The 10,410-nt window shown below is 29.5% G+C and overlaps 1 protein-coding gene across 1 annotated transcript; it reads right to left on the bottom strand.

Moving 5' to 3' along the window:
* Positions 1-4,866: 4,866 nt before the first annotated feature.
* LOC142612406 (agamous-like MADS-box protein AGL104) lies at positions 4,867-9,508 on the bottom strand. The gene is made up of 12 exons (XM_075784503.1): positions 9,259-9,508; positions 8,413-8,466; positions 8,271-8,303; positions 8,135-8,153; positions 7,829-7,890; positions 7,633-7,660; positions 7,426-7,487; positions 7,200-7,299; positions 7,038-7,088; positions 6,847-6,953; positions 5,705-5,906; positions 4,867-5,007 (listed from the first exon to the last, which is right to left on the bottom strand). Exons 1-12 carry the CDS (start codon positions 9,441-9,443, stop codon positions 4,867-4,869), a joined length of 1,044 nt encoding a protein of 347 aa, XP_075640618.1. The 5' UTR covers positions 9,444-9,508.
* Between the last annotated feature and the right edge of the window lie 902 nt (positions 9,509-10,410).

Below are 10,410 nucleotides of genomic sequence, written 5' to 3'. Positions count from 1 at the left end.
TTTTAAAATTTTGTTATGTGGCTTTTTTTTTATAGGATGAAAGTATATTTTTTTAGTTAAGTAATCATGTAACTGAATTTTAAGAAAGAAACTTAAGGAACAATACCTAAAATAGTGTATTTAAATTTTGTCATTTGCATGTGATATGGTACATTAGTTTTGTCTACAAACACAATCCAAAAATAAATAAAGTACAGTAATTTTTATAATATCAAATATTATATTTATATATATAAAAAAGAAAAAATTAGTATTTTCTTTTTGTCAAATTTTTTCATGCATTACATGAGTGAGTTGTTGACTAGTCTATATATATATATATATATATATATATATATATATATATATATATATATATATATATTTATAAAAGACAGATGGATACAAGAAAAGTAGTACTCCAAATAGAGTAAGAAATCAAAGAAAATTCACACTAAATTTAAGTCAAACTCATATTAGGATTCCAGTTAGTGCATAAGTAGTTATTTTAGGCATAAATTTTGGCTCAAATTTTAGATTGTGATGATTTAAGCTGAGCTGGAAAGGTAATTAAAATGGCTACACCTTGTTAATTATTAAAAAGTACAAATTCTGACATTTAGGTAGTCAAAAAAGGCAGTTAAGTGGAGCCTGAAAATCAAAGAATATTTCTAAATAAAAATTCAACTTATAATAAAATTACTCAAGATACTTAAAAGCTCCTTAAGTTAAAATAAAGGGAGAGCAATCTTAAAAAAGAAATTATATTTTTCTTATAGATTTTTTCTATAAAATTTTTAGATTTTCCTTTGGTGTAATGGCTTGTTATAAGCATTGCTAAAGCAATGGGTGGAATCCAACCTTCTATTAATATATTCTTAATAATATTTTTAGGATTTTAATGCTTAAATTATATTTTATTTTAATTAATTGACCTACTTAGATTAGTGTTTAATTATGTATAATTCTCTGATTTAACATAGATTATAAACACATTGAACGCTTAGGACTCTGTGTGAATTAAATCATTAGTTTTGTCTAGCCTAAAATCGATTAAATTAATAGAACTACCGTTAGAAAATTAACTCTTGTTTCCTTATTAAAAAATCATCCAACTAAAATCATCTTTTTTATGAAACTTAGTTGAGTTGTAAAATCAAAACGTTAGAACTATCAATAGATGTGTTGTGTATGGGTCCCTAAACCTTAATAGTTTAAAATATTATTGTTTCTCTTAATTTAATTCAACAAACAAAACATAATTTCTCTTAAATAAATTTTATAATTCTAATTTTATTTTATCTTTTGGATTGCTAATAAATTATCTTTCCTGTGGATTTGATCTTAGACTCATCAAGTGACCAAGTTATCACTTCACGATAATCCTATACTTCAGAGCACTATTGTAGCCAAAATAGATGCCTTACAATTTTACATATCACAATTCTAATATATTTTTTAAAATAAATTTAAATTCTATTCTACATTTAAACCCTACATTAGAATCATAACATATCATATATTTATTTAAATGGTATAATATATCATTATATATATATATATAGACACACACACACAAACACAATTATAATAAATGCATAATTAATAATTATCATAATATGAGAAGAACTACGTCTACAACATTTTTACAACACTTTTATAATAAATCCTATGTACTACGTTGTTACTGATTATAATTTGAACTCACCACTGAAATTACTTTTTTGTATACTGAAATTAATTTCACAACAAATACACTTTTATGAAGAATGATAATGCTAAATTTCAAGTGCAAGACTCTGTCCAAATTGTTTATTATAAAAATAAAAATAATAAATATATAAAAAGACAAATTTAGGCACCTATAAGCGCATCATTATTCCACTCTAAGGCCTCGTTTGGGAGGAGGGAATAGAATGAAATGGAAAGAAATGCAAAGAATAATTTTAGAATATTCTTTCATTCCCTTATTTGGGAGTTTTAATGGAGGGAATGGAAAGTTCATTCCCTTATTTGAGAGTTTAAGTCGGAGGGAATGGAATTGGTAAAAAGGAACACTCATTCCTCTCTATTCCCTTAAAACATCAAATTTTCATTCCCCTCGAAATTGGGAGGAATGGGAGGGAATGAAATTAGATTTAATGAATTTTTTACTAAAACTCCCAAAATACCCCTATATATTCAACTCTTTATTTTAAAATAAGGGTCTAATAGTAATATTGTCATAAAACGATTTCATTACATTCCCTTCATGTTACTCCCAAACAAAATTACTTACATTCCATTCATTTTCATTCCTTTATTTTAAAACATCCAATCAAGGATACTTAACTCCATTCCATTCCATTTTTTTTCCATTCCCTTATGATCATTCCATTCCATTCCAATCTAATCCATTCCCTTATGAACTCCCAAACGAAGCCTAAAGTACACAAATACTATTCATTCCATTCCAAATTATTTGACCTCTATTCCATTTTAGAATGTCCCAAAATGATGTCCTCTTTGAGAGGTCAATAATTAAAATTTCCTATTAACATACCCCTCACTTTCTTTAAAAACTCAATACCAGTCTTTCACTAAGGTTAAAATTAAGGAGGATAGTTTTCAAAACTTGTACTTTCTTTAATAGGAAAACTTGTACCTTTTCTTATGATATTGCTTAAAAAGTTGGATTTTTTAACCAATCCTAAGAAAATGGGATGGGGGATATATGGAATACAAATCCTCTATGTCACTTTTTTTTTTTTTTTTTTTTTGGAGTATTGGAAGATATTTAACCGGTTATTTTTCTTTTTATACTGAGAGAGTTAGAGGCTATCAAACAGTGTGTTAACGTTATGAAGTAATATAATTTATCACACCGTACGGCATTTTTTTTTTCTTACGTGTCAACACCTTCTTAATTGTAACAAAAGGCTTCTGCTTTTATATATAATATTAGATACTTCACCAGTCATAACTTATTATGTATTATTTTTACTTTTCTTAGAAAAATAATCAAATTTTAAAATGGAAAAAAATTAACATATTGCATATCATAGCTAGTGAAGCATAAAATGGAACACACAAAAATAGGATAAAGGATTTTTTTTTTTTTTCCCCTACCATGCATCCTAGCAGGTCTCTTTAGTCTTTTCTTTCTTCACACCACTCTTCATATATAGTGCCATAAATCACACTGTAAACCAAAAAACATGAAACGAAGATAACCTTCCACAACCGTCATCTTAATGTTAAGCTCAATTTAACAATAAGTTTAGAATCACAATAAATTTCACAACTATCAATATGACAAGTTAACGTTGTTATTAGTACATAAAAAATTGATGTCAGTAATAGCCCCAAATGTAAAAAATTTCCAACTCAATTAATGTGAAAAATATTATGTCTATGACATTACTCATTCTTTAATGTTTTATGTTTATAGCTAAGTACAGTATGATCAACAACAATACCCAATCGCAGTTGTAAGGCAAAAGCAGCAACAACAACAAAAAGTACAATTATGTGGGGTGGGGGGGGTGTTAGGGTAGGTGGTGTGTAAGAGATAATGCATATGCCAAAGACATGAGATAACTATTACAAAGGAGGGAAGGGGCTAAGAGTGACCAAATTTATAAATACCATACCCAAGACTATTTCGTGTGTGTGTGTGTGAGAATTCAAACATTTGCTTATAATTTGTTGACTTAATTAAGTCAACAAATTATACCCAATATGACATTGACCACTTAATTAATCTAACTTAAGGATAGGGACTCACGTAGGAGAACAAAGTTATCAATTATGTTCCATTATGATGGCATCATGTGTAGACATCCCATTTTGTAATTGACGAATCCATAAGGGCAAATCAAAATTTCAAAATAATTAAGGAGTAAAATGCTGTTTGAAACTTTGAACATCCAATGAATATGAATTTTGATTTTAGCATGTCATTTGGAATTAAACAAATATCATGCTCAAGTCATAGAGTGTAACGCTTGTAGATAAGCTCTATTGTTGTCTAGTTAGTTCTCTAAAACCGTGTAGATATATACTCTTTTGGAAAATTCTTAAGTACTTTCGGAACATAGTAAAACAGTATTAATTTCTCTCACATTCATGATGGACCTGCCATATATGTGAGAAGAGAGAGCACCATTCACTATACTTTAGAAATATTTAAGAATTACTCTACTTCTTCTAGAATCATAACTTTTGTGTCACAATTTTGATGTGACAAATTATGAGTAGTTTATCACTTTTACATAGATCTACAAAAATATATAATAATAATAATAAAATAATAAAATTCAAGGTTGGCAAAATAGTGCATCAGTGATGACACAAACATCTAAAAACAAAAGGTTTTAACGCACGATAAGTCATGGAGACGCCAATGGTATAGGTTTATGACAGCCTCCCTTATGACTTATGAGTGCCTTGGTGAGTATATATAGTATATACTTAGATCCAAGTGACATTCATACTCTTCTCAAAAAAAAAAAAAAGTGACATTCTTACATATACTTAATTAATTTCCTACCTTTCATTATAATTTGAAGTTGAATAGTGGTAGGGATTCCAATATCAAAATGAATTGAATAAAGTTGAAAATTCTTGGGACAAATTGAAAATAAAGCCAAAATTCTGCTACACTGTCATATATGATCCTCATAAGCACTAGCGTATTTATACCTCTTTATGCACAGTTTTTTAATCATACAAATACAATAACCCCTGCAACAAAGCCGTGCATAATAACGAGTCTTTCAAATCTTGGAAAAAATGCTAGGATTACAGCAAAGTTTACAAATTTTGCCAAAATTCACCATGTGGTAAGTTGTGAGTGGTAGATGTGTAAACTTTGTTATAATCCTAACATTTTTCCAAATCTTGGTGTCATTGCATATTATTAAGCTGATGAACTTTGGAGTCATAATTTGCAACTTCATTATCCACTTGAACATGCGAGCTGTTTAACGGGATCTCCACTTGCTCATGTCGCATCATCTCAGATATATCTGGTCCCACCATTCCATGCTGGTAATAACATCATATAGGATTTTAGATGGAATCAAAAAAATAAAAATAAATAAAACATACAAATTTAGATTAAGAACACCACAAACTAAAATGTATTTTATATATATATATATATATATATATATATATATATATATATTTTTTTTTTTTTTTTTTTTTTTTTTTTTTAAATAGTTGTAAATAAGGAGGCGGAGAAAAGGAAGTGAGTTTCAAAACATAGACATTAAACATCATAAAGCATTCAAAGATGTCATTATTATTGAACTATCACTTGAACCCATAATTATATTATTATAAATACACACATTAGGAACTTTTAAGCTATCAAGAATTCAAGTGATAACCCAGTTAGCCTCATAATTATACTTCTATAAATGCCTAATATATGTGGTTCAAGCTCTATCTCCTCCCTCCTCCACTATCTATTTAATATTAAAAATAGATAAAAAGAACCAGGTTGGGCCAGCTTAATCATTTTGGTCTTGATATTAAGATCAAAAGCCCAACACAAAAAATGCATTCTAAGATGGGCTACCCCCAATCCAACCAATCTTGGGCACAAATGGCATGTGGACCATTCCAAAGTTCTTACGGCAACCATGTGTATAAATTGCAAAATGATGATGATTCATAAATCATAGTAAAAGAAATTCCTATTTTTCGAAGTGAGTATAGTATGTACTAGAAGGAAAACCTGAATGTGAGGGAATAAAGTTGGTGACAGGAGAGCGGTGGAGTGGTGCTGGTGCTGTTGCTGGTGCTGGTGCCCTGTTGAGTTGTAGGCCTGAGACCAAGATGTGAAGTTTCCTTCACTTGGGTTTGTGCCCATGCTGCGTGGGTCTGTGTTTGAGCTTGTTCCTTGCGAAAAGGGATCATACACTGTGGATGATAGCTCCCTGCAAATACATGTTGCTCTAAACTCATTAGTAAATTGAATCTAAATGATGAAGCAAAACCCAATTAAATTTGCTTCAACATATGTTAAATTTCCCAGGAGCCTTGTGTTTGTGTTAAATTGCTAAGAATCTTGTAGTTTAATAGCATTAGTTGGTCTTCTTTGTTAGGAAAACTAGAATTCAAAATTTCCTTCCACTATATTTTTTTTTTTTTCCTTTTCTTCATTTGTAATATGTCTTCGTTAAAAAACTAAATATTTATAATTAGTTAAGTTTTAAGACTCTTGGTTACTTACTCCTGTCTCTATACATAAATACTAATTAAGAACCTTTTTTTTAAAGAAAAACCCTAGTTATTAAGTATTGGAGGAGAAATCAAGTTGGTGTCCATTCTCATAGAACTAGTTTAATCAATATATAGAGGGTGTTTGGATTCCACTGAAAAATGCTGCGTTTGCGTTTTCAGTTTTTTTTTTTTTTTTTTTTTCCAGCTGCAGTTGTTGACCCAGTCTTCTGTGAACAGTTCATTCGTGCACTGTTCACGGACCCACAAATTTCACTTTTCAACAACTTTTTCATTAAAAATGGGTCTCGCGGTACTATTCACACATTTTAAAATTATTTTGCTACAGTGTTTTCAGTTTTCAGTTTTCAGCAATAAGTTCTATCCAAATAGACCCATAAAAACAGATATAATTCTTTTTGAGAGAAAACTAATAATAGATTTAAAGAGCCGTTAACATATATAAATCTAATATTTACAAGTTATACCACATTAAGAGTGCGTTTTAGAGGGCATGTGGCAAAAGTTTTATAAAAAAAAAATTATTAATTTGATGCTTTGAGGTAAAGAAATTTGAACTGTAGAGGTCTCTAATATAAACATAAAAAAAAATATATATCAATTAATTGAGTTACAAAACTTTTGGTGAAAACTTACCTTAGTTGACTAAGAGAAGTAGATGCATCAAAAATATGTCCATGATTGTGTCCACCATCCGGCATCCAATTGACGACTTCATTATCGAAAGAGGCTGTGATCCCTTGCTATTGATCCAAAAGAAAAAAATAATACTCATGCTAATTTCATAACTAAATTATTTGTTATTGCACTTTCTGTAGTTTAATTACCTGTAAACTGGAAGGATCATAAGTTGATAGATGGTTGCTCAGCAAATACTCCTACAAACATTTTTTAAAAAAGTTGTCATAAAAATGGAAGTTTAGATTAATATTACAGACTTCTGTTTTTTTTTTTTTTTTTTTTTTAATGAACAAACAAAGTTTGACAACCTTTCTCTGCATAACACGTGTCATGGTATCAACAAGATTTTTCTCACAGGATTCGAGCTCTTCAATAGATGTGATTTTTGCTGGTTCAGGCTCATATACCCTGTGTTTAGAGAAGCATTTAAATTACTTAGGTCTCCATGAACTAATATATCGTAAAGAAAATTATGTAACTAAACAAATAAGACAGGAACAAAAGCATTTTTTTTCCCTGAAATTTTTTAATGACCTTATCTGTTCTTCAGCCATTTGTAGTTGTTGCTGTAATCTACCAATTTCCTGTTGAAGTTCCTAATGACAGAGATTAAACAAATTAAAAATCTGAAGGAAAAAAATAAAATATGTGTGTGTATATATATATATATATATATATATATATATCAAATTTCAATAAGGTGACAAAGAAAACTCCAACTCTAAGACTAAGTTTTCTTACCTCGATATCAGAGTTAACAGCCGTCGGACTTTTTTGATGCATTGATAATATTAATACATCGGCGGGAGAGAAAAATTAGCACCATTAGATTATTCAAGTCTAATTTTGAAAATAAATATGTAAACAACTCACATTAATATAAAAGAAACTTTAAAGAAAATTTGATATGTATGAGGGGGGAGAGAGGAAGACAAACTTGGCAATTTGAAGAGCAATGTCATTTTCACTCCTTAGTTGCTGTAAGGTCCTAAGCAAATGCTGCATGAACAACACTATAATTTCAAGAAGAGTTATCTTGAATTTTTCATAAGAGAGCAGTACACTTTTTTTCACTCTCTTTTTTCTTTCTTCCTTCCTTTTACATTTTTTTTTTCTCATTTTGTTCTCTCTTTTTTTTTTTTTTTCTTTTTTCTTTTTTTAATGGCTGAATTAAAATTTTAAGATGGAGTGGTGGCACCCCTTAGCTAAAAGAAAATTGAACATCAAAATAATGTCGTCTTACCTCTTTGTTTTGAATATCACTGCCAAAGAGAAACGAATTATTATATAAATCAATTGTACCCACAAAAAATATAAATAAATAAAATGAAAGGGTTATGGATATGTGCTAAAGGAGAAGAAATAGTTTGAGTGCATACAAATGCCTGCCCTTCTCTGTAGGATGTAAAGATCTGCAACAGATAAACCAATGAAGCTAATCAAATTAACAAGCCAATATAGTAATGAAGAATTGTAAGTTAATTCTAAACTAAATAAGAAAAACAATAACATCATACGTACTGTTCTCTTTCTTGATCAGGGAGATTGATGAAACGAGTGAACACATCCTCAATCCTGATTTTCAAGATAATAAAATTTATCATAGTGAGTTTTAAATTTTATTTCGGTGTAAAAAACACACATATGCATACACATTATATACAAGTACACTCGAAGAATAAAATCGTGTTTAGAAAATTATCAATCAATAAGATGAAAATCAAACATATAAAAAAGTAAAAGAAGTGCAACCATAACATGACATCTAATTCCATAATTTGTTCAAGCCTATTATCATAAACCAAAAGTAATTTTCATTTCTAGTTTACCAATTTCTATGCACGCCACCTGTTACAACCTCAAACTAATTCCATCATTTTCCGCCACTTTTACATTCTTTTGCATGGTGCAAGAAGCCCACGTTGAGGGGCAACATAAAACAACAATATTCATTGAAGGGAGCCTTTTTTATTTATTATAATTTGATAGTTGGGGTGAGAGGGAAGAAAAGACTCTTGGCAGAGAAGACTTATTCTAAAAGGCAATACCGAGTACACCAAAACAGATCAAATAGCTAATTATTAGAAGAAAAATCATATTCTTTTCATAAGAATTGCTTCATAAGCGCACAACTTTTCCATGACAACCACCATTTTGGCCCTCAAAACAAATTCATTAATAATTGGAAAATCATCGGATTGAGCAGCATAAACAATTATAAATCGATTGCATGAATTAGTGTTTGCAAGTTAATAAACCACAATACAAATATTGAAGCAAATATGTATATAAACAAAACAAAAAGAACGCAAAAAAGTCAGATAGTTGTATGATAATATAAGAAACGTGGTATTAATATTATACCACCTTCTTCTGCCCGAGAAATGGCTGAGACGACCAGAGGGAGAGAACATGATGAGAGCAATATCAATGTCACAAAGGATAGAAAGCTCATAGGCTTTCTTAATGAGCCCATTTCTACGCTTTGAGAATGTAACTTGTCGATTTGTGTTGTTTTCTATTCTCTTTATCTCCAGTTTAACACGACCCATCTTGATCTGTCACCTATATCTGGGCAAAAGAATGAAACTGAAATTTTTTCGAGAAAGTCAAACAACTTTTTTTTGGAAGAAAAAATAGTTATAATGGCCTATAATAAACAATGCATGGACATGAAGGTTAAGGGATGGGTTGTTGAGAGAGAGAGATGGTTATAAATGGGTGGGAGAAGAGATAGGGAAGAGAGATTTTAGGATGTAAAAACAAAAAGAAAGGATCACAGGGTTTTGGGTGTTTTGATGGTTGATAGTATAATACTAAGCATTACCGTTAATTGGTTTGGTTATTTTGACTCAGCCCCTTTGTGTCTTCACTGTTGATTTCCAGGAGACCATAATTTGGTGATAATATGCACTATTCAGCTTTTTCTTTTTTCTTTTTTCTTTCAGTCGATATATCAGTATAATTTTTTTTTTTTTTTTAATTTGGTTTGCAACATAAATTTGAGTAAAATCATCGAAGCCTGGTCAACACAAAGAGATAATTTTGACCGTACGAATTGCCTCAAATGGTGCTGCCATTCATTAAATTTTAACAAACTTATGCTTCCTAGTCCTCCTTTTTTCTTTTCTTTTTCTCCCTTGAAAGAAACTAACTTATAATTTGTACATACATCTGTTGAAAAAATAATTTGTGCATACACAATCTACTTACACACAATAATTATCCTAGAAAGTGAGTTGCATATAAAAAAATTGCAAAGTTTATGACTAAATGAATATTGCTCTAGCCTATATGTGAATAAAATATTTCAAATTTCGTTTTATAAATTATAATTACCATGATAAATCATTTCAATATTTGAAATCATTTAATTTTTTTGTCAATAATTTGAGAGAATATCCAAATTGTTAATCCGGAATTTTTCCATTTTATAAATAAGAAGAAGAAAAAAAAAAGAGATAACTTGTTCACCTATTTATCTAGAAACTTTGTTTTACTCTCTTTAACATAGTTAAT

Source organism: Castanea sativa, chromosome 10, assembly GCF_040712315.1.
Source record: "Castanea sativa cultivar Marrone di Chiusa Pesio chromosome 10, ASM4071231v1".
Lineage (NCBI taxonomy): Eukaryota > Viridiplantae > Streptophyta > Magnoliopsida > Fagales > Fagaceae > Castanea > Castanea sativa.
This window is presented reverse-complemented; position numbering and strand designations above follow the sequence as displayed.

Bases quoted from the DNA above. Each gene is read 5' to 3' on its own strand.
- LOC142612406 (XM_075784503.1), bottom strand. From the start codon at position 9,443: ATGGGTCGTGTTAAACTGGAGATAAAGAGAATAGAAAACAACACAAAT. The intron at 7,661-7,828 runs GTTTGTCTTCCT...GCATCAAAAAAG, and splicing joins ATTGCTCTTCAAATTGCCAA to TCCGACGGCTGTTAACTCTG. The intron at 5,907-6,846 runs GTAAGTTTTCAC...ATGTATTTGCAG, and splicing joins ACTTCTCTTAGTCAACTAAG to GGAGCTATCATCCACAGTGT.